The following is a 25,768-nucleotide window of genomic DNA, read 5'->3' as shown; positions in this document are numbered from 1 at the left end:
GTGTGTGAATACTGACTTGTTATTCATTGTTCCCATGACACAGAGCACACCTCCCAAAAGCAGAGCCACGAAAGACAAGACTAGCATGGCAAATTTCCAGGGTGTTGCTGTAAAAAGAGAAATCACTTGTGGGCTAAACATTAACTACCATCCTGAAGCTAAATAAATACTGGTGGATAGAAACTAGTAACTTATGTTCATCTGCACTAGGTTCCATTCATGACTAGACATATCAGCATTATTTAAGACAAAGAATCTTTGTAGAACAGCCCAAGTGGACCAAAACAAATACTTTGGCAATAAATGAGCTTTACACAGATTTCCACTTACCAAAAATGCAGCTGATCACTAGTAACATGATGACATTTTGCATTTCAAGAGCTTTGTAAGGTTAAGACTGTAAGGGTAGATCTTTATATTGTATATTATGTGGTGTATATTGTGCGTATATATATATATATATATATATATATATATATATATATATATATATATATATATATATATATAATTTTTTACAGTGGTGCTTGAAAGTTTGTGAACCCTTTAGAATTTTCTATATTTCTGCATAAATATGACCTAAAACAACATCAGATTTTCACACAAGTCCTAAAAGTAGATAAAGAGAACCCAGTTAAACAAATGAGACAAAAATATTATACTTGGTCATTTATTTATTGAGGAAAATTATCCAATATTACATATCTGTGAGTGGCAAAAGTATGTGAACCTCTAGGCTTAGCAGTTAATTTGAAGGTGAAATTAGAGTCAGGTGTTTTCAATCAGTGGGATGCCAATCAGGTGTGAGTGGGCACCCTGTTTTATTTAAAGAACAGGGATCTATCAAAGTCTGATCTTCACAACATGTTTGTGGAAGTGTATCATGGCACGAACAAAGGAGATCTCTGAGGACCTCAGAAAAAGCGTTGTTGATGCTCATCAGGCTGGCAAAGGTTACAAAACCATCTCTAAAAAGTTTGGACTCCACCAATCCACAGTCAGACAGATTGTGTACAAATGGAGGAAATTCAAGACCATTGTTACCCTCCCCAGGAGTGATTGACTAACAAAGATCACTCCAAGAGCAAGGCGTGTAATAGTCAGCGAGGTCACAAAGGACCCCAGGGTAACTTCTAAGCAACTGAAGGCCTCTCTCACATTGGCTAATGTTAATGTTCATGAGTTCACCATCAGGAGAACACTGAACAACAATGGTGTGCATGGCAAGGTTGCAAGGAGAAAGCCACTGCTCCCCAAAAAGAACATTGCTGCTCGTCTGCAGTTTGCTAAAGATCACGTGGACAGGCCAGAATTGGTTATTGGAAAAATGTTTTGTGTAAGACCAAAATAGAACTTTTTGGTTTAAATAGGAAGCGTTATGTTGGGAGAAAGGAAACCCCTGCATTCCAGCATAAGAACCATGGTGGTGGTAGTATCATGGTTTGGGCCTGTTTTGCTGCATCTGGGCCAGGATGGCTTGCCATCATTGATGGAACAATGAATTCTGAATTATACCAGCGAATTTTAAAGGAAAATGTCAGGACCTCTGTCCATGAACTGAATCTCAAGAGAAGGTGGGTCATGCAGCAAGACAACAACCCTAAGCACACAAGTTGTTCTACCAAAGAATGGTTAAAGAAGAATAAAGTTAATGTTTTGGAATGGCCAAGTCAAAGTCCTGACCTTAATCCAATTGAAATGTTGTGGAAGGACCTGAAGCGAGCAGTTCATGTGAGGAAACCTACCAACATCCCAGAGCTGAAGCTGTTCTGTATGGAGGAAAGGGCTAAAATTCCTCCAAGCCGGTGTGCAGGACTGATCAACAGTTACCGGAAACGTTTAGTTGCAGTTATTGCTGCACAAGGGGGTCACATCAGATACTGAAAGCAAAGGTTCACGTACTTTTGCCACTCACAGATATGTAATATTGGGTCATTTTCCTCAATAAATAAATGACCAAGTATAATATTTTTGTCTCATTTGTTTAACTGGGTTCTCTTTATCTACTTTTAGGACTTGTGTGAAAATATCATGATGTTTTAGGTCATATATTTATGCAGAAATATAGAAAATTCTAAAGGGTTCACAAACTTTCAAGCACCACTGTATACATATTCTGTATATTGTGTATATTCTGCAGAGCATTCTACCATCACCTTTTATTTTTTATTTTTAATTCTGTTTATTACATTCGATTTTACGCCATTTCTTTTTTTACTCACCTCAACTATCTTCATGAATTACGGAGCATTGCAATCAGCATTTCACTGCATGTTGTACTCTGTATGATTGTGTATGTGACAAATAAATTTTAATTTGAATTTTGGAAGGGTACTATAAGGGTAACCGCGAGTTAGCCTAGTAGCCTAGTGTTTCCCAGCTAACACCTAACGTTCTCGTAACGTTATATCTAGGTTATATTTAGGTTATGGTTCTGAGAATGTTCTCAGGACGTTTTTATAACGTTTTCAATCTCAGGCTCATGGAAATCAATTTTCCCAATGGCCAAGTCAAGTTAATCAAAATACCTTTGGGAATTATTTTTCCACTGTATCCCAACTTCTTGTAAGGTTAAATGATTCTTTTCTAAGTATTCTGTTATAACATTCTAATAACGTTCTGGGAACGTTGTATGTAGGTTATTCATGTGACCTAATGCACAACGTGCCAAGGATGATTTTATAATGTTTTCAGCATTTTAGTGTGAATTTAGTTATTGTCCACATTAAATCAAATGTTTTTCAAAACAACATGGCTCGTTTTTGCTCATTCTCAATCAGTTAATAGTTTACATAAAAACCCAAAAGAAAGACATCTATGTTTTCATTTCAATGAAGATTGACTAAAGTTTTTATTTAAAGACTTTATATTTGTAAATGTGTACTTTCACAGTTATCATTATGTATTTTAAAGTTGAAAGTATTTTTAAAGTTGATAAATTTGAACTGGCCCAGTTGTTTTGCAACGTTTTAAGAACATTCTAGTAACGTTATGTAGAGGTTATAGGTTTACGTTCTACTAACGTCCTGGGGACGTTGTGTATAGGTTATTCATGAACTGATCCAAGTATCTTTGTAGGATTTTTATAACATTCTCAGCATTGGAGTATGAATAAGTCATAAAGTTCTGCATGAATTGAATCCAATGTTCTTCAAAATATAGCACTAGGAGCCTTTATTTATTCCCAATATAAAGTTTATGGAGTACATAAATTTACCTTAAAGTGACACATTTGTTTAGCCTCAAAATTGTAAAAAGAAATGATAAAATTTGATTTATATGTTAATATAAACACCATTACTACTTGTGAAGCAGTTGTAGTTTCAATATCGTAAAATTGATTCATTTTATATATAATTCGTTGTCACTCTGAACTGTCTGGGAACCGATATCCATGTTTCTCGGATGTTTTCTCGGACCACTCTTTGTTTTATTACTGCATGCGAGCCTACATACTAAAAATAGCGCTACCTTTTTAAAAGACAAATCTTGTTCTCGTTGGCCATGCGGATGTGACATCATTCCTGTTTGTGCAAGCGAGAAGTCAACGGTCGAAGCTATTTCAGACGTGTGGAAAAATCTACTCCTAAAAGGTAGCTAAATCATACCATCCACATAAACTATATCACGGTTTGAACGAAGCATCAAAGAAATTCTTAGTGTTATTTGTTGTTCAAGTTATGCTGTTAACACGGTTTATTTGGACGCACATGAAGTGTAGATTTGCTATCAAGTATCATTAATGCCATGCCAGGCCGGGTCTCTGCCTGGCACTCTGTTTTATCGATTGGCCTGCAGTTAGAACGTTACTGTACTAACGTTATACTAACGTTATGATGTAACGTTCTTAGAATGTTATATACTAACGTTATTGACAACGTTCTTAGAACGTTACTGTACTAACGTTATACTAACGTTATGATGCAACGTTCTTAGAATGTTATACACTAACGTTATACTAACGTTATGATGTAACATTCTTAAAATGTTATATACTAACGTTATACTAACATTATGATGTAACGTTCTTAGAACGTTACACGCTAACGTTATTGTGTAACGTTCTAAGAACTAAATAAAAACTTTCCTAAATAATGTTCTCAGAACGTTACCATATAACGTTCCCGTAACATTTGAAGAACGTTCTTAGAACGTTCTCAGAACATAATTTTGTTAGCTGGGTAGTTAGTGTGTCCGCCTCTCGATTGGGAGATCGTGAGTTCTGCTCATGGTTGGGTCATACCAAAGACCATCATAAAAATGGTACATACTACTGTCTGGCAAGGCACACTGCAATACAGTTGTGAGTGGGGAAGTCAAACTCTCACGGTTACCATAGGACTAGCCCCCCACTGTAACCCTAGCTGTATAGGCGAGAGGCTGAGGGCTATGGAAACGGAGATTGGCGCTGCACCCATACGCCTCAAAGAGCTGGTTAGTACTGGGACAGGAGACTGCCTGGGAAGACCTGATTCTGGTGTGAAAGGGACTTTGACTTTGACTGTAAGGGTACTGGGGACACCATCTTGGACAACCCAAAATGCAATTTTGTATTACTGAAATGTAAGACAATAAAAGAAAAGCTACTTAAATTTGCAACAGAGACACATTGTTACCAAAGAGATTTCATAATACACTCTCCAAGCCCTACTTATCAGAGTTGTAAGTTAAAAACGCGACAGAAAGCTGGAAGTATGGTAATAGAGCGGATAATTTGGCTCCTCTTTAAACTTAATTTTGTAAATATGGATGTTCCATGCAATTTTAAATTCTTTTACTAAGCTTAATTTTATTAAACCTATTTAGCTTAATGATATAATTTGAAAATATATGAAAATTTGGCCATGGAATTATAGAAAAGATTTTGAGTGAGGGGCGGCACGGTGGTGTAGTGGTTAGCACTGTCGCCTCACAGCAAGAAGATCCGGGTTCGAGCCCCCTGGCCGGCGAGGGCCTTTCTGTGCGGAGTTTGCATGTTCTCCCTGTGTCCGCGTGGGTTTCCTCCGGGTGCTCCGGTTTCCCCCACAGTCCAAAGACATGCAGGTTAGGTTAACTGGTGACTCTAAATTGACCGTAGGTGTGAATGTGAGTGTGAATGGTTGTCTGTGTCTATGTGTCAGCCCTGTGATGACCTGGCAACTTGTCCAGGGTGTACCCCACCTTTCGCCCGTAGTCAGCTGGGATAGGCTCCAGCTTGCCTGCGACCCTGTAGAACAGGATAAAGCGGCTAGAGATAATGAGATGAGATGAGATTTTGAGTGAGACAAACTTCCATTCCCTGTCAGAATTATAGGTCCAGTGTTAAACTAAAGCAGCCTTTCTCAACCAGGGTGCCGTGGCACCCTGGGGTGCCGTCAAAAAATTATATATTCTAACACTGAAATAAATAAAATGAATTAAAATTCCAAAAAACAGTAGTTACACTAATGCAGATCATCGTCACCTCATGCATCATCAAAATTTGTCTCACAGCCCCCTTTCCCATGTCACAACGTCACTGCTGGGGTCAGCATATGGTCAGTGTGACTGCGTATATTTTATATGGGGGTGCCTTGAGAATTTGCATACTTCTGAAGGGTGCCATGACTGAAAAAATGTTGAGAAATGCTGAACTAAAGAATCAAATTCCAGACTTTTGGCTGTTCCATGAGATTTGAGGTAAGGAGAATATTTGTTAAAGTGGGTTTCTTTTTCACGGTGTATGCGTAAAAGCATTTTTCAGGTTACAGGTGGCGACGTTTTGTGAGTAGACTTAATTGAGAGCCAAAAGTTCACATGCCACAATTTATAGCTGCTTTATGGTTCCAGCTTTAGTTTTATGAATAGCATTGTATAATCGTTATCTTTTGGTTACAGGTCAGAACTTAAACTGATATGATTATTTAATCACACCCTTTTAATGTCACTGACAATATTCTGTTTAGCCTTTACCAAATATTACAAGTATTTTCTGTGTTCTTAGGATTAAACAGTGCTTTTGACTTTATTAAAAAAATATTTTACCATGTCCAAGGGACAAAAGTGGCAGTCCCAAGGTCAAGCTGTAATGAGTGTCATGACAGTAAACAAGGAAGACAATCATACCTAGTGACTATGCCTACTGCCTTGCCTTTTATGCAATAAACCAGCAGTGTCAGTTCGAGGTCCTGAAGGACAATGACTCTGCACAGATTAGTATTTTAATGCTGTAACACACCTTCTTTGGCGTCTCAAGAGGTCGGTAATTAATATAGCTTTAATCAGCTATAAGTGACATGACTCAACTGTGCAGTGCTGCAGTGCTCCTTCTCTAAATCATGATTATTTATACATGTATGTGTATAAATAAATTCATGATAAATGACAGAAGTAGCAGAAGCATACTCACCGTCTTCAGTGCGGTAGTACCACCTGAGATACTTTCTCTCTTTCTCTGTCATGGTGACCTCCGTGGCTTGAAACTCAGCCGTCTCACTGTCCCTTCTGGATCCTGTTTGGACAAATTCACAAAGGTCTCTTTTTCTCTCATCCAGCAAAAGACTGTATTCTTTGAATCAATCTAATAGGTTCAGTTTAGCATCCAATCATGTTAATTAAAATAATAATATCAAGGACCTTCTTATACTACATAACGTAGTTAATGCTGTAGTTAACACTGGACTCCAGTGTTGAACTTGAGGATGAGTATCCCTAGCCCTACCACAACAAAAAATATGAATATACTAAAATTTGCAAATAATTGTAAGGAATGAGGTTTCTCCTTTGCCTCCATAGAAGACATGAACTCCATCTCATTTGAAAAAGCATGCTGAGGTAGGTTTTGCTAATTTGCTAACGTTACCTGACTAACAAAGTTATCCTGTTTTCTTTGCTAAAGGCAGGTTAGACTAGCATCAATTACAGTAACTATTATAAATTAGCTACAGTGGTGCTTGAAAGTTTGTGAACCCTTTAGAATTTTCTATATTTTTGCATAAATATGACCTAAAACATCATCAGATTTTCACACAAGTCCTAAAAGTAGATAAAGAGAACCCAGTTAAACAAATGAGACAAAAATATTATACTTGGTCATTTATTTATTGAGGAAAATGATCCAATATTACATATCTGTGAGTGGCAAAAGTATGTGAACCTCTAGGATTAGCAGTTAATTTGAAGGTGAAATTAGAATCAGGTGTTTTCAATCACTGGGATGACAATCAGGTGTGAGTGGGCACCCTGTTTTATTTAAAGAACAGGGATCTATCAAAGTTTGATCTTCACAACATGTTTGTGGAAGTGTATCATGGTACAAACAAAGGAGATTTCTGAGCACCTCAGAAAAAGCATTGTTGATGCTCATCAGGCTGGAAAAGGTTACAAAACCATCTCTAAAGAGTTTAGACTCCACCAATCCACAGTCAGATAGATTGTTTACAAATGGAGGAAATTCAAGACCGTTGTTACCCTCCCCAGGAGTGGTTGACCAACAAAGATCACTCCAAGAGCAAGGCGTGTAATAGTCAGCGAGGTCACAAAGGACCCCAGGGTAACTTCTAAGCAACTGAAGGCCTCTCTCACATTGGCTAATGTTCATGTTCATGAGTCCACCATTAGGAGAACACTGAACAACAAAGGTGTGCATGGCAGGGTTGCAAAGAGAAAGCCACTGCTCTCCAAAAAGAACATTGCTGCTGTCTGCAGTTTGCTAAAGATCACGTGGACAAGCCAGAAGGCTATTGGAAAAATGTTTTGTGGATGGATGAGACCAAAATAGAACTTTTTGGTTTAAATGAGAAGCGTTAGGAGAAAGGAAAACCCTGCATTCCAGCATAAGAACCTTATCCCATCTGTGAAACATGGTGGTGGTAGTATCGTGGTTTGGGCCTGTTTTGCTGCATCTGGGCCAGGACGGCTTGCCATCATTGATGGAACAATGAATTCTGAATTATACCAGCGAATTCTAAAGGAAAATGTCAGGACATCCGTCCATGAACTGAATCTCAAGAGAAGGTGGGTCATGCAGCAAGACAACGACCCTAAGCACACAAGTCGTTCTACCAAAGAATGGTTAAAGAAGAATAAAGTTAATGTTTTGGAATGGCCAAGTCAAAGTCCTGACCTTAATCCAATGGAAATGTTTTTGGAAGGACCTGAAGCGAGCAGTTCATGTGAGGAAACCCACCAACATCCCAGAGTTGAAGCTGTTCTGTACGGAGGAATGGGCTAAAATTCCTCCAAGCCGGTGTGCAGGACTGATCAACAGTTACCGGAAACGTTTAGTTGCAGTTATTGCTGCACAAGGGGCTCACATCAGATACCGAAAGCAAAGGTTCACATACTTTTGCCACTCACAGATATGTAATATTGGATCATTTTCCTCAATAAATAAATGACCAAGAATAATAATCTTGTCTCGTTTGTTTAACTGGGTTCTCCTTATCTACTTTTAGGACTTGTGTGAAAATCTGATGATGTTTTAGGTCATATTTATGCAGAAATATAGAAAATTCTAAAGGGTTCACAAACTTTCAAGCACCACTGTAAGTCAAACTCTAGCTAATGATAAATATTGGTTATTCACATGATATTTTAATTCTGATTAACTCATTAGTAGAAAAAACACATGAATTTCCCATGTGATCATGTTACCACATGTGATCACATGTTACCACATGTGGTAACATGTGGAATACATGGTATCAGATTTTGTAACATGTTACCATGTAGAGCACATGTGGAAATGTTACCACATGTGTAAAACATTCCCACATGTGATTCACATAAAACTGGGCCAAAACCACGTTTCCCATGTGCAAAACACATTTTCCACATATTTCACATGTGAGAAATCACATGTGAAGTTCATGTGGTTTTTCTGTAATGACCAGCAAACTCAGAGATTGATGTTTGCAAGCAAAACATTATAGTTGCTTTAAAATGAAAATCATCTTCAAACAGTATTAATAAAAGTTACTAGATGCATGAAAACATGACATGAACATAATTTCATCAGTTAAAACATTTACTTTGAGCTTTATGATATTTGAGTACATTTAAAAAGTACTCAAAACAAACAAATCTTTTCATTTTCACTTGTGTACATTGCTGGCTGGATACTTCCACTTTTAAGATTCTGACACATTATCTCCATACATTTGCTTAAGTGTAATTTCTCATGACTTTATATCGAACTTGAGAATATTATACACTGCCTGTTGGCATTTGAATTTAAACAAGAAAATACTTAAGGGCCTTTGATTGGATAATTACTGCAGTGATTATGTTTCAGCTGGCCATGACATCTAGCTGATGCATCTAGCTGATGCATCTAACTGATGCAGTGAGTAGCTTCTCAGGTCTTTAAAAATCATGTTGAAGGATGTATCCTGTGTTCATGGAAAATTTTTTACTGTGTTTTAAAAGGGTCAAGTTATTGGCTTGCTTCAAGCAAAGAAAGCAACTACAGTGGTGCTTGAAAGTTTGTGAACCCTTTAGACTTTTCTATATTTCTGCATAAATATGACCTAAAACATCATCAGATTTTCACACAAGTCCTAAAAGTAGATAAAGAGAACCCAGTTAAACAAATGAGACAAAAACATTATAGGTGGTCATTTATTTATTGAGGAAAATGATTCAATATTACATATCTGTGAGTGGCAAAAGTATGTGAACCTCTAGGATTAGCAGTTAATTTGAAAGTGAAATTAGAGTCAGGTGTTTTCGATCAATGGGATGCCAATCAGGTGTGAGTGGGCACCCTGTTTTATTTAAAGAACAGGGATCTATCAAAGTCTGATCTTCACAACACATGTTTGTGGAAGTGTATCATGGCACGAACAAAGGAGATTTCTGAGGACCTCAGAAAAAGTGTTGTTGATGCTCATCAGGCTGGAAAAGGTTACAAAACCATCTCAAAAGAGTTTGGACTCCACCAATCCACAGTCAGACAGATTGTGTACAAAGGGAGGAAATTCAAGACCATTGTTCTCCTCCCCAGGAGTGGTTGACCAACAAAGATCACTCCAAGAGCAAGGCGCGTAATAGTCGGCAAGGTGACAAAGGACCCCAGGATAACTTCTAAGCAACTGAAGGCCTTTCTCACATGGACTAATGTTAATGTTCATGAGTCCACCATCAGGATAACACTGAACAACAATGGTGTGCATGGCAGGGTTGCAAGGAGAAAGCCACTGCTCCTCAAAAAGAACATTGCTGCTCGTCTGCAGTTTGCTAAAGATCATGTGGACGAGCCAGAAGGCTATTGGAAAAATGTTTTGTGGATGGATGAGACCAAAATAGAACTTTTTGGTTTAAATGTGAAGTGTTATGTTTGAAGAAAGGAAAACACTGCATTCCAGCTTAAGAACCTTATCCCATATGTCAAACATGGTGGATGTAGTATCATGGGTTGGGCCTGTTTTGCTGCATCTGGGCCAGGATGGCTTGCCATCACTGACGGAACAATGAATTCTGAATTATACCAGCGAATTCTAAAGGAAAATGTCAGGACATCTGTTCATGAACAGAATCTCAAGAGAAGGTGGATCATGCAGCAAGACAACGACCCTAAGCACACAAGTCGTTCTACCAAAGAGTAGTTAAAGAAGAATAAAGTTAATGTTTTGGAATGGCCAAGTCAAAGTCCTGACCTTAATCCAATCAAAATGTTGTGGACCTGAAGCGAGCAGTTCATGTGAGGAAACCCATCAACATCCCAGAGTTTAAGCTGTTCTGTACGGAGGAATGGGCTAAAATTCCTCCAAGCCGGTGTGCAGGACTGATCAACAGTTACCAGAAATGTTTAGTTGCAGTTATTGCTGCACAAGGGGGTCACACCAGATACTGAAAGCAAAGGTTCACATACTTTTGCCAGTCACAGATATGTAATCTCATCTCATTATCTCTAGCTGCTTTATCCTTCTACAGGGTCGCAGGCAAGCTGGAGCCTATCCCAGCTGACTATGGGCGAAAGGCGGGGTACACCCTGGACAAGTCGCCAGGTCATCACAGGGCTGACACATAGACACAGACAACCATTCACACTCACATTCACACCTACGGTCAATTTAGAGTCACCAGTCAACCTAACCTGCATGTCTTTGGACTGTGGGGGAAACCGGAGCACCCGGAGGAAACCCACGCGGACACGGGGAGAACATGCAAACTCCACACAGAAAGGCCCTCGCCGGCCCCGGGGCTCGAACCCAGGACCTTCTTGCTGTGAGGCGACAGCGCTAACCACTACACCACCGTGCCGCCCAGATATGTAATATTTAATCATTTTCCTCAATAAATAAATGACCAAGTATAATTTTTTTGTCTCATTTGTTTAATTAGGTTCTCTTTATCTACTTTTAGGACTTGTGTGAAAATCTGATGATGTTTTAGGTCATATTTATGCAGAAATATAGAAAATTCTAAAGGGTTCACAAACTTTCAAGCACCACTGTAAGTAGATGCTGATATCACTGGAATTGGGTGAAGAACTGTCCAACACATTATTAGAACCTGACAGGATAGCGGTGAACCGTGAACTTCATGGAAGAAATGTGGAGATCAGAGATCACTTAAAAGTTTGGTGAAGCAATTCTGGATGGAAAAAGATGTTGTGACATTGCATAAGGATGTTGAAACAATGCCACAATGAGTGAGTGCCATAATCAAGACTAAAGGCGGTCCAGTGAAATATTAGAGCGTGCTACTTTTTTTTTTTTTTTGGGCCGGGCAGCATATATCATACTGTATATGTATACTACAGTGCTGTTACATACTTGATTCTGATTGGTCAGAAAGTGTTGGTTAATTACTTATAGAACCATATGGCTCTGATTGTAGTGCCAGCTGCAAGGTTTACATTAATGTACCTGTTCTCATGTATTATTGTATGGTCTTGTACAAACTTCTATATGGATATGATATGGATGATATATGTATTTTGATTTCATCCAGCCTCTTATTAACAGTGCATGACTTTTTTATATTTACATCTAATATTATCTGTATCACTTTGGCCTACCAATATGTCACAGTGTCATATCTGGGACTCACTCAGCTTCTCCTGACAGATGTCTCCTTGATCCAGAGACTTCCACCTGGTGCTTTTCCCTGTGTTGATTAGAGCCAAGCTTCCTCTGTGCACACCTAGCTCCAGGGAATAACTCAGGCTGATGAGCCTGTGGTTCATACACTGCCACTGCAGATCTTCCTCACCATTACAGTCAAGAGTTTGGATTGGGTTCGTGGGGAAGGCAGACAGGCACCTTTGTGTGTGTACATTCATGAGGAACAGCCGCTCAGTCCAGACCCACTGCTGGAGCTCTGAGTTCACACTACATCTCTTTAACTGAACTCCACCATCTCTGAGGGAGTCCTCAAGGCACAGGCTTTCCATGTTGTTGTGGATCATGAAGCCACTTGTTCCTGCATGAGTTGGGTATATGCTAAATATGAATCTGTTAACATTTTAAATGAGGAAAGTACATTTTATGGCATGATGCATCATTAATTAAGGCCAGTTTTTTGGTAAAACTTCTATATATCCATTAAACACTTGTACATAAAAGTTTAATATAAAGAATAATAAACAATGAAAAACTAAGCCAAATCAATATGTCATGGCCAATCTTTGCCTTTAAAGCTGCATCAGTTCTCCTAGCCACATTGTATGCATTGTATACTTGGTTTGTCCAAGCATCTTGAAAAATCTGCTAAAATCCTTCTGTAGACTTTGACCCATGCTTCCATTTCAGCAGGTAATTCCAGACAGCCTCTGCTATGGTCTGTCTTTTGCTTTTTTTTTTAAACATTTTCCTGTAACATTAAATTTGTTGGAAAATAAACATTTGGAACACTTGGAAATGTTCTGTCCTTTTGTCCTGACAGCAACGCAGAAGACATAAAATAAACACCTAAGACAAAATTTGTATAAAGAAATAGTGCACAAGACGTTTGTACAGTACTGAAAAGTATTCATTTCTTATTCATGTTTTGTCAGGCTTGCCAAGAATGGCTCAAGGCGTCTAGTTAAGACTAGAGGTCTGTATCAGCAGTCAGATCCCATAGGACGCAACAAAAAAGTGATATGATGTTTTCGCAATAAACAAAGCCAATAGTCATTAATATGAATGTCCAGCATGCCATGTGACACATTTAGAGCATTTATCCATACATCCTCAAACAACAACTTTTATTAGAAAAGATCCCAGTCTGGCACAGGCAAAAATTATGACTGTGTGAGTTGATATAAAAAAAAACCCATCCACATCTCTAGTTGTGTCCAATTTGGAAATCGTAAGATGTAGCTGAGGTTGAGGAACTATCGGAGACAGGATTTAGTGTATATACACTAAATAAGAGACATCAACAAGTTTGTATGAACAATTATGGTACATATTCCAACTTATACACATCTCATATTTTCATCTAGTCAAATCAAAAAGGTGCGTGTTTTCCTGTGTAAGCTCTGCAACAAAATAATTCAGTCGGCAAACAGTATTAGCTTGTTTAAGTAGGTTATATAGAGACTACCTTGCCACATGAGGCACAGTGATATCCACACCCACAGCATTTCTGCACGATGATCCACTGAAGTCGGCTAGCACTGGGTAAGAAATCACAGTATATAATAAGTATAGTATGTTCAATGTGGTAAATTTGTTCTCTTGTTTTCCCCCCCACTAATCTGTATTATTAAGTGGCACCATCTTCGGAATCAACTACGAAGTATGTGTTTCTTGTAATCTCTTTATGATTAGTGGACAGGAAGGCAGATTTGAGCATGCTCATGTTCAGTTTGTCAGAACATGCCTGTTTTTTTTTTTGTTTTTTTTTTACATCATTGTCTCTAGTTTTTCTCTTTACTCTTCATCTGGAAGCTGAAGCAGCATTTACATGGTTTAAATGTATATGGGTAGCTTTGTAAGTTACAAATACACATATTAGGACTTGATATGTTCATAAATGATAAAGGATGTACAAATATCCCTGAACACTTCTTAGCAAAGACAGTCAATATTTTAACTCACCAGACAGAAATGACTGGGACTATTGTGAAAAATCCAGGCCCTGAAAATACAAACAATCGAACCTTAATCAAGAGCTCAGGCTTATCAAAATCATGATAGAGGATGAAGAAATCACACCCACCTGGAATAGGCAGCTCAGGCGTCAGTCCGAACAGGAATAGAGTAGCTGTATGCCTGCACATGCTGGATGAAGCAAGCAGTTTCCAAAGATCACATGGGAGGAGATTTATCCTATTCATTCTTTGTTTTATGGTGTAGATTGTGTCCTTTACAGGTTCTCAAGAGGACAATTTTAGAACTGGGATTTCAGTTCTTTTATAATCATTCGGACCTTTAGATTAGGCTAACTTGGACTTCTTGTTGAGATGAATAGCTGACTTGGCTGACTCTTTTGCAAACCTGACCCATTATAGAACCTCAGTTGTAATGAAAACTATATAAATTTGTGATCATATTTTCATACACATTACAATATACATATTGTCAGCATGTGCTGTCAAACCGTGATGTTCATGGATGAGAATGTCATTGTGGTCACGCAATATCAAAATATTCACATTAATTCTGCACTCCATTTGGTCGGAGGGAGCTTTTTTCTTTTTTTTTACTGTATGTGCCACTCAGAATAAAATAAGCTTTCTTATTCTGGATAAATTACAAGCAGCATCACATGTTCTTCTTGCATTAGGCTGTCGCATAAGATGATAATTTCATGCAAATTTATAAAACATGAACAGAACTGCCAATACCAATACAACTATAAGGTAGCATTTTAAAAAATACAATAAATGCACAATAATATCAGAAATCACAATAATAATACTGTATATAAAACATATGTTCTCTATTTCAGCAAAGCCTTTATTTTTTTTTTATCTCTACGTTGTATAAATGTCACTGTAGAAATATTTTCATATTATATGTGTAATATAAGCATTAAGTATGCTGTGTTGAGTAAAACAATTACTCTACTGGCTCTTCTTATATATAATGTTATATGTGTTTGTTCCAGTTTGTAACCTTCCCTGCTCCACAAGGTCATTGCTGGATGTTTGGTGTGTGTCTATGTAGGTGTTTGGTTAGCCTTGTGGTTTGCCTTGTGAGCCCACAGTTTCTGACTTAGCGGTCAAAAACCTTCCTCACGTGGTGTTCAGTATTATTTTTTATACCAGGAGCTTTGAGCCACACCAAGTGAATGACCTTAGTGTCGTTCACTCTATCATGAGGACATTGTGAATGACGGCTTTCTTTAGAAACTTTCACAGCTTGTTCATGCCATTTATTGTAGAATAGAATCTTTATTGCCAAGTGTGGCAGCAGGGGCATGGCCAAGCGTTGGTCTGTGAATGGAGGGCGGAGTCAGGGAAGGTAAATGGTGGAATCATTGCACCTGATGGGAATTAACCTGTGTTTTGTGTGTCTTCCCCAGTGACCGCGCCCTTTAAAAGGAGAGAGAGAGAGCATAGAAAGGGAGCTCTCTCCCCAACCAGAACACTTGTGTGTGCGTGTGTGGCTGGGAGAGTGTGGAAAGCTGAAAAGCAAGTAATAAAAAGAGTTTTTGTGACCTCAGTTCTAGCCTGCTGTGCTTCTGTGCTCCACCCACCTGGTCAGATACCACAGTGGTGCCGAAACCCGGGAACGAGTGCAGAAGGGAATGGCCACATAGAGTCCTCCCCCTTCAAGGACCTGGTCCATGCCCTCGCCACGGCCCAACAGAGCCAGCACCAGGTGCTGATCGCCCTCCGGAAGGAGCAGGAACAACGATTCAAAGCCCTGGTGCTGGCGCAACAGGAAGATCGGCAGGCGTTCCGGCACCTGCTCACGTCGGCGGGGTCCACCACTGCCGCAGACCCTCCCCACCTCACCCTAACGAAGATGGGTCTGCATGATAACCCCGAAGCCTTCCTCGCTCTTTTTGAGCAGGCAGCAGAGGCGTGGGGTTGGCCGGTGGAACAGCGTGCGGCGCGCCTCCTCCCTCTGCTAATGGGCGAGGCGCAGCTGGCTGCGCTACAGCTCCCCGCTGACAGCTGGCTGGTCTACGCGGACCTCCGCAAGGCCGTCCTCCAACACGTGGGGCGCACCCCAGAACAACAATGGCAGCGCTTCCGCGCGCTGCGCCTGGAGGAGGTTGGCCGGCCGTTCCCATTTGGCCAGCAACTCCAGGACTCCTGCCGGCGGTGGCTGAGGGCCGACAACCGCGATGCCAAGGGAATCATCGATCTGGTGGCGCTGGAACAATTCATCGCCCGACTTCTGGAAGAAACAGCGGAGTGGGTCCAGTGCCATCGCCCGGCGTCGCTGGATCAGGCCATTGAGCTGGCGGAGGACCATATGGCGGCCGTTCCGACGGCAGGACAGCGTGTCTCCCCTTCTCCCCTCTCTTCTTTCTCTCCCTCCCTCTCCCTCTGTTCCTTGTCCTTGCCCCATTCCCCCACCTTGGAGGCGGGGGCCGGCTCCACCCCAGCCAGCCCACTGCACCCGTGGTGCCCTACCGTTTCCTACTTCCTTGTCTGTGTCTTCCCCCCCTCAGGTGAGTGATCTCCGGAACACCGGTGTAGAGAGAGAGCCTGGGTCGGTATGCTGGCGCTGTGGGGAACCAGGCCACCTCCAGCATCAGTGCTCGGCGATGGAGGTGGGTGCGGTGGTCCAGATCCCCGACGCGCCAGGGACCACCCTCGATCGGGCCGGAGTGTATCGCATACCGGTGAGTATCCAAGGGGATACGTATCGGGCTTTGGTGGACTCTGGCTGTAATCAGACTTCAATCCACCAAAGCCTGGTGCAAGACGAGGCATTGGGAAGAGCACAATTGTTGAAGGTGTTATGTGTGCACGGGGATGTTCACAACTACCCTTTAGTGTCGGTCCACATTCTATTTCGAGGGGAAAAATTTAGAGTAAAGGCGGCGGTTAATCCTCGCCTTACCCACTTGATAATTCTGGGGACTGATTGGCCTGGATTTCGGAAATTAATGACGCATTTAGTGAAGAGTGGGGCCTGCCATAGTTCAGTGGGGGGAGGTCCCGGAGTGGCATTGGCGGGAGCAGCTGTCACAGAGCCGTCCACATCATCACCGTGTCAGAGTGAGGACCAGCATGCTCCTCCTCCCTCTCTCAGGGAATCCCTCGCAGATTTCCCATTAGAGCAGTTGCGAGACGAGACTCTGCGGCATGTGTTTGACCAAGTGAGTGTAATCGATGGTCAAACTCTCCAGCCAAACACCACCCCATCCTTCCCCTATTTTTCTGTTATTAAGGATAGATTATACCGAGTGACGCAGGACACTCAAACTAAGGAACAAATAACTCAGCTTTTAATCCCAAAGAGCTGCCGGGAATTTATATTCCAGGAGGCTCACTTTAATCCCATGGCTGGACACTTAGGGCAGGATAAGGCACTAGCCCAAATAATGGCCTGGTTCTATTGGCCAGGGATTCGTGGTGATGTACGTAGGTGGTGTACAGCATGCTGCAAATGCCAGTTAGTAAATCCCATGGCCATTCCAAAAGCGCCTTTGCGCCCTCTGCCATTAATCGAGACCCCATTCAAAAGAATTGGGATGGATCTCGTCGGGCCATTAGATCAGTCAACACGAGGATATCGCTTTATTTTAGACTATGGACTATGCAACGCGATATCCGGAAGCAGTGCCTCTTCACAATATTTCAGCACATAGTATTACAGAAGCGCTCTTCCACATCTCCCGAGTCGGAATCCCCAAAGAGATTCTGACTGATCAAGGCACTACGTTTATATCACGCACAGTGCGCGAACTGTATGGGTTACTGGGAATTAAGCCTATCCGCACCAGCGTTTATCACCCACAAACGGATGGCTTAGTTGAACGGTTTAATCGCACCCTCAAAAACACTTAGAAAATTTGTAAGCGAAGACGCACGCAACTGGGATAAATGGCTCGAGCCCCTATTATTCGCAGTGCAAGAGGTCCCACAAGCCTCCACGGGGTTCTCCCCGTTCGAATTATTATATGGGCGTAAGCCGCGTGGCATTCTGGATGTGCTACGGGAAAATTGGGAGGAGGGACCTTTGACCAGTAAAAACGAAATTCAATACGTTATCGACCTGCGCGCCAAACTCCACACCCTCACGCACCTTACCCAGGAGAATTTGCGGCAGGCCCAAGAACGTCAAGTCCGTCTGTACGACAGGGGCATGCGCCTTAAGGAATTCACACTGGGAGATAAAGTACTCATGCTGTTGCCCACATCGAGCTCCAAATTGATCGCCAGGTGGCAAGGACCCTTTGAGGTCACACGGTGAGTCGGGGACATCGACTATGAGGTGAGGCAAACAGACAGGGGTGGGGCGTTACAGATATACCACCTCAATCTACTAAAACTTTGGAATGAGGAGGTCCCCGTGGTGTTGGTGTCGGTGGTTCTGGAGAAGGCAGAGCTGGGGCCGGAGGTTCAAAAAAGAAAATTGACATGGCCCACTGCTCCGGTCCCCTGTGGAGACCACCTCTCCCCGACCCAGCTCACGGAGGTCGCCCAGTTGCAAACAGAATTTTCTGACATGTTCTCGCCGCTGCCCGGGCGCACCTCATAGAACACCACATTGAGACGCCCCCGGGGGTAGTAATGTGCAGCCACCCTTACAGACTGCCCAAACACAAAAAAAAGGTGGTTTGGGAAGAACTCGAGGCCATGCTCAAAATGGGCATCGTCGAGGAGTCCCAGAGCGACTGGAGCAGCCTGGTGGCCTTGGTTCCCAAGGCCGATGGGTCGATCCGGTTCTGTGTGGAATATAGAAAAGTCAATGTGGTGTCTAAATTTGATGCATACCCAATGCCTCGTATTGGCAAGTTGCTCGATTGACTAGGCATGGCTCGTTTTTATTCGACACTGGATTTGACAAAGGGATATTGGCAGATCCCCTTGACTCCGCTATCCCGAGAGAAAACAGCCTTTTCCACACTGTTTGGCTTACACCAGTTCGTCACACTTCCTTTTGGGCTGTTTGGGGCGCCTGCTACATTCCAGCGGCTCATGGATAGGGTCCTCCGCCCCCACACCACCTACGTGGCCACCTAATTGGACGACATTATTATTTACAGTAATGACTGGCCGCAGCACTTGGAACACCTAAGGGCCGTCCTTAGGTCGCTGAGGTGAGCGGGTCTCACAGCCAACCCAAAGAAGTGTGCGATTGGGTGGGTGGAAGTACGGTATCTGGGTTTCCACTTGGGCAATGGGCAGGTGCTCCCCAAATTAATAAGACAGCAGCAATTGCGGCCTGCCCGAGGCCCAAGACCAAAAAGGGAGTGAGACAGTTCCTGGGGCTGGCTGGCTACTATCGTAGGTTTATACCTAATTATTCGGACGTCACCAGCCCGCTGACTGATCTCACTAAAAAGGGAGCACCAGATCCGGTCCAGTGGATGGAGCAATGCCAGCGGGCTTTCTCGGAGGTAAAGGCTGCACTGTGTGGGGGGCCACTGTTACACTCCCCTGACTTTTCTCTCCCCTTTATTTTGCAGACGGATGCGTCGGACAGAGGGCTGGGGGCTGTTCTGTCCCAGCAGGTGGAGGGGGAGGACCGTCCAGTGCTGTACATCAGCCGGAAGCTGTCGGTGCGTGAGGGCCGGTACAGCACAAATGAAAAGGGATGCCTCGCCATCAAGTGGGCGGTCCTCGCCCTCTGCTACTACCTGCTGGGGTGCCCTTTCACCCTCTGTTCGGACCACACACCCCTGCAGTGGCTCCACCACATGAAGGATGCCAACACGCCGATCACCCGTTGGTATCTGGCACTCCAGCTGTTTAAATTTGAGGTGGTCCACAGGCCGGGGGCGCAGATAGTCGTGGCGGATTTTCTCTCCTGTCAAGGGGGGGGGTCGGCTACAGGCCGGACAGCAGCTCCCTGGCCTGAGTCAGGCGGTGGGGGTATGTAGCAGCGGGGGTGTGGCCAAGCGGTGGTCTGTGAATGGAGGGCGGAGTCAGGGAAGGTAAGTGGTGGAATCATTGCACCTGATGGGAATTAACGTGTTTGTGTGTCTTCCCCAGTGACCATGCCCTTTAAAAGGAGAGAGAGAAAGCAGAGAAAGGGAGCTCTCTCTCCCCAACCAGAACACTTGTGTGTGTGCATGTGTGGCTGGGAGAGTGTGGAAAGCTGAAAAGCAAGTAATAAAAAGAGTTTTTGTGACCTTAGTTCTAGCCTGCCATGCTTCTGTGCTCCACCCACCTGGTCAGATACCACACCAAGTAATTGAGGCAGGTGGAAATGACTGCTGCTTTAGCTTTACACAGAAAGACAAGACTTTAAAACAGGATAAATATGTGGCAACCTGGGAAGACCACCTGATGAAATTCTGACATTTTACGATTTAAGCTTGTACTATCTCATCTCATCTCATTATCTCTAGCCGCTTTATCCTGTTCTACAGGGTCGCAGGCAAGCTGGAGCCTATCCCAGCTGACTACGGGCGAAAGGCGGGGTACACCCTGGACAAGTCGCCAGGTCATCACAGGGCTGACACATAGACACAGACAACCATTCACACTCACATTCACACCTACGGTCAATTTAGAGTCACCAGTTAACCTAACCTGCATGTCTTTGGACTGTGGGGGAAACCGGAGCACCCGGAGGAAACCCACACGGACACGGGGAGAACATGCAAACTCCACACAGAAAGGCCCTCGTCGGCCACGGGGCTCGAACCCGGACCTTCTTGCTGTGAGGCAACAGCGCTAACCACTACACCACCATGCCGCCAGCAAATATCATATATACTGTAAATAATAAAATTGCATTTGCTTACACCACCTCCTTCTGAATGGGACACAGGGGAAGTAAAGTTTTTTTTTCCTCCGTGCTTTCACGGAAGGTGGTCGCATTTTCTTTGCTCTCCCTCTCCCTTTTTTCCCTACTTGTGCTCCTTTGTCTCATCTCGTCTGTCTATACTTTTGAGAGACTCTCTCCGCACTGCTCTCTAAACTAAAAAAAAAAAATCATGGAATTGATAAACTGGTCTCCTAACGAAATTGACACAGTTTTCTCAACGAGAAGCCTGGGTTCGGGGGAACCCGCCTGTCCTGCCGGAATGTTCGCGGCTGGCTACACGATGGATACGTGGGAGCAGTGGTGGGTCGTGTGCCTGGCAATTCTTTCTGTGGGGGACATTGAAGACATCTACCTATTCGGAACCATGATTACAGGACTTTTGCTGATTGGATTAGGCATTGCTCTGGTTTATCGAGGAAATCAGACAACAGTGACAGCTGTTCAAAGCCCCATAAAGCTGCCCGATATGATTGAAGCAGTGGGCAGAGCTGTTGGTACTCAGACTGTGGCTATTCAGAACTTGAACCGCAACATGGATGACATCATGGAGAAGCTTTCGGCTTTGCAAAGAAAATGGATTGATTCGGAGACCAAATTGGACAAAATGGACAGAATGGACAGACAGAGTGGACGTGCAAAAAATGCGTCTGCTCGCCCCAAGACCAAACAATCCCATTCTTATCTGCTTTCGGCTCCCTGAGACAGCACCGGCCTCGGCCAAGGCCGTTGCTGGGACAACATCTCCCCCTGAAGGTCACTGCTGTGAGACGCTCTCGCATTCCTTCCCCCACTTCCCGCGGTCGCCGCTTTCACCCCCAGTGTGACAAGCGGGTGCGTGACCAGCGCCCTCATGGCTGCAGGAGCAGACAGCTGCTTGCTTGCGCTGGGTTACCTCTACCTCCTCCCCTCCCCTCCCCCCCTTACCCCCCACCCCTGATTGCCCCCTTCCCCCCCTCAAGTCCCGTGTTTTCATGTTGTAAAGTGTACTTGTGTTATTTTGTGCTTATGTGCTGAGGTGTTTTTTTTAATGTTCCCACACTGCCTTGCTGAAGGCCACTCCCACACCTGCTACCCCTCCTCTCCCATCACTCCTCTCCCACCAGACAGGGTCTTTTTAAGAACTGTTTGGAGCTACCCCAGTTGCCGGACTGTCTCTTGGAGACTTTCCTTGCCTCGTTACAGCCCTTTGGTATTGGGTCTTCTTGATTCCCCCTGCCTGAATTGTTCCTTGTTTTTTGCCCCTGTTCTTTTGGATTGTGTTTTCGCTTCCTCTGCCTGGATTCCCCTTGTTCCTGTGTTCTTCGGTTTTTGTGAAGATTTTTCTGTCCTGTTTTTGTCCCTGACCGTGCCTGCCTGCTCCTCTGTGTTTTTGACCTCCTGGCCTGTTCTTTGACCACTGATTTTTTGCCTGAGCCCTACTGTACCTCTGCCCTCTACTTCTTCATTAAAAAAGTTCTTCCCTGTACACTGCCTGTTCTGAGTCTGCTCTTGGGTCCTCACTTCACCTCAGCTCGCCATTTCTGACAGTTGCAGGATAATTTACTCTTCTAAATCCAATTCCATTCTTTTCCCCATTTTTGTTGTTGGTTTGTTTCTCATCCACCATTTGACGACTCTATCAACATGGCTCTTCATTTCATCCTCCAGCACCTGGACTTCCCAGGAACCTACAATGAATAAGAGTGAAGTTTTTGAATGTTTTCATGGCGTCTCTTTTCGGTCTTGCACTCTTTAGACGGTCCCTGTGCACTTCCTGTGCACTCCTCTCACAGCCGGCTGCACACACACACACACACACACACACACAGCGGAGGTGTTTGTCCAGCTCAGAGACCGGTTTCAATGAAAATGAGGTTGTAGCTCGTTGTGTGCCTTGGAAAGAGGCACTGGTTGTGTTTTAACAGCATTTCGTTTAAGAGTTATTGATGCAGGAAGTTTGAACCTGCGAATATATTTCCAACTTCAGCGCAGTTCAACCCAAGCATGAACTAGAACTTGATTAAAACATGTAAATGGGCCATATTCCCCAGTTTATTCTCCACATTACCCAGTTTATTCTCCCCAGTTTATTCTCCACATTACCCAGTTTATATTCCCCAGTTTATTCTCCACATTACCCAGTTTATATTCCCCAGTTTATTCTCCACATTACCCAGTTTATATTCCCCAGTTTATTCTCCACATTACCCAGTTTATATTCCCCAGTTTATTCTCCACATTACCCAGTTTATATTCCCCAGTTTATTTTCCATATTCCCCAGTTTATATTCCCCAGCTTATTCTCCACATTCCCCAGTTTATTCTCCATATTCCCCAGTTTATATTCCCCAGTTTATTCTCCACATTACCCAGTTAATATTCCCCAGTTTATTCTCCATATTCCCCAGTTTATTCTCCACATGACCCAGTTTATATTCCTCAGTTTATTCTCCACATTCCCCAGTTTATTCTCCACATTCCCCAGTTTATTCTCCATATTCCCTAGTTTATTCCCCACATTACCCAGTTTATATTCCCAAGTTTATTCTCCATATTCCCTAGTTTATTCCCCACATTACCCAGTTTATATTCCCCAGTTTATTCTCCATATTCCCCAGTTTATTCTCCACATTACCCAGTTTATACTACCCAGTTTCTCCATATTCTACAGTTTATTCTCCATATTACCCAGTTTATTCTCCATATTACCCAGTTTATATTACCCAGTTTATTTCCCGTATTACCCAATTTATTATCTATATTCCCCAGTTTATTCCCCACATTACCCAGTTTATTCTCCATATTACCCAGTTTATATTATCCAGTTTATTCTCCATATTCCACAGTTTATCCTCCATATTACCCAGTTTATTCTCCATATTATCCAGTTTATTCTCCATACTACCTAGTTTATTCTCCATATTACCCAGTTTATTCTACATATTACCCAGTTTATATTACCCAGTTTATTCTCCATACTACCCAGTTTATTCTCCATACTACCCAGTTTATTCCCCACATTACCCAGTTTATTCCCCACATTACCCAGTTTATCCTCTATATTCCCCAGTTTATTCCCCACATTACCCAGTTTATTCTCCATATTCCACAGTTTATCCTCCATATTACCCAGTTTATTTCCCGTATTACCCGGTTTATTCCCCACATTACCCAGTTTATTCCCCACATTACCCCGTTTATATTACCCAGTTTATTCCCTACATTAGTACCCGGTTTATTCCCCACATTGCCCAGTTTATTCCCCACACACCTCATTTAAACCATAGATTCAAACATGAGTTTAAAATTATGTAATAATGTGAAAATATATTGTTATAATGTGAAAAACATATTGTTATAACAATAAACTTCACATTATTATGTGATACTGATTTTTTTTTCTTTTTTTTTCTGGTGTGGCATCAATATGCTTCCGTAGGCAATAAACTCATTCTGATTCTCTTCCTTTTTTTTATTGTGGATCAAAGGGAAGCCTTTATTTATTAATGACACTCAAGCACATACTTAAGTGCAGTGAAATGCCTCCTCTGCATTTAACCCATCTGAAGCAGTGAACACCTTCACATGCACACACAAGTGAGCAATGAGCGCACACACATACCCAGAGCAGTGGGTTAGAGTGGCTTGCATTTTATAGCTCATATGCGTCAAAATCCTACTGAAATCAGGGAATTTTTTTAATACACTTTTCTATTTTAATGCACTTTATTGGTGGTCCCTAATGTTTCAGTGACGCATACTTGACCAAGTCAGTGGCAATATTTCTTTAAAAGCATTCTGCTCGCCAGACTGAAAAACCTAAATATTTATTTGTAGATTCTGAATAATTTAGGGCCTCCCTTTCACCTGGGGCCATGGGCTACTGAGTAGGTTAGACTGTGCATCAGTCAAGCCCTGGTGATACAGCCTATGTAACTGCGAGGAACAGAGGAACACAATTAACTAACAAAAACAAAATGTCTGGAGAGATATTAGAGCGAGGCAGCTGAGGCTTTCTCTGCATTCTGAACATACCGTACTGCTGTGACAGGAGCAATATGTTCAGAATGTTTTTGATGATTGAAGTCTGTGAGCCCAAGATAGCTGTGCACTTTATTCCCACAGTGCAAAACCACAAGGGAGAGGAGTCTAGTTTTGGCTGGATTTGTGGTATCACCAGGCACCATTTGCTCATAAGCTACAGTCTGTCAGAATGCAGGCACTCACGGATGTAAGTGCAGGGGAGAGCGGGGATGCAAACAGGAAGCGTAGTCAAATCAGTAAGCAAACTCATAGAAAGCATGCAGGGGTCGGTCGATCTGCAAACAGAATAGTAGAGAGCAGACTAAAGAGGTAAATGTAGCAAAGGTTCAGGAAACTAGAGGAAGGCAGGAAAACAAGAAAAGCTCAGTATGACTGGGTAAACACAGAACAGTACTTCGCACTGAAGGTGTGTGAGGGAGAGGCTTAAGTAGCACTGCTGATTAACAGTTAAAGGAGATACGCAGAACCTTTATTTTTAAATAAATTTCTGAGTGGATAGCATCTCCATCTTTGACTCTTGTATGCTGCATAAATGGGAATTAAAAATATATTTATTTTTGAGAGTTAAAATCAACCGCAAAGTTGGCATTTGAGCTGCCCCGCTGAGCCAGCCAGCCCTGAGTGCATGACGTCACAGCAGGAACCGGTTTTAAGGCCAAGACCTTTGACAGCTATAAACCAAAGTCATATAAATAAAAATTCATGGTCAAAGTAAGAAATACCGTTACCGACTTGCTCAACTAAGACTGATTTAACTTCATTGATTGGGTTGACTCTCATTAAAACAGGATAGGTGTTATAACTTATGCAACATACATGTACATGCATGCATTTTCACTGATAAAACGTAAAAGGCTAATTAAATAATCAGATGAACTGAGACAATCACATTCTGAAGCAAATTAAATGATCTTATACCAGTAATTTAAATACACCATACAAGTTAC

At 42.5% G+C, this 25,768-nt stretch overlaps 1 protein-coding gene across 1 annotated transcript in view; it reads right to left on the bottom strand.

Annotated features, from left to right (window-relative positions):
- si:cabz01068815.1 (solute carrier family 51 subunit beta) overlaps nt 1-25,768 on the bottom strand; it is a 36,511-nt gene that overhangs the window by 2,614 nt on the left and 8,129 nt on the right. The window contains exons 2-7 of the mRNA XM_060941084.1: nt 14,113-14,174; nt 13,992-14,031; nt 13,495-13,567; nt 12,016-12,387; nt 6,368-6,469; nt 17-107 (exon numbers count right to left, since the gene is read on the bottom strand). Coding sequence (XP_060797067.1) covers nt 17-107; nt 6,368-6,469; nt 12,016-12,387; nt 13,495-13,534 — 605 coding nt within the window. The 5' untranslated portion in view covers nt 13,535-13,567; nt 13,992-14,031; nt 14,113-14,174. The remainder of the gene's footprint in view (nt 1-16; nt 108-6,367; nt 6,470-12,015; nt 12,388-13,494; nt 13,568-13,991; nt 14,032-14,112; nt 14,175-25,768) is intronic.

Source organism: Neoarius graeffei, chromosome 15, assembly GCF_027579695.1.
Source record: "Neoarius graeffei isolate fNeoGra1 chromosome 15, fNeoGra1.pri, whole genome shotgun sequence".
Lineage (NCBI taxonomy): Eukaryota > Metazoa > Chordata > Actinopteri > Siluriformes > Ariidae > Neoarius > Neoarius graeffei.
This window is presented reverse-complemented; position numbering and strand designations above follow the sequence as displayed.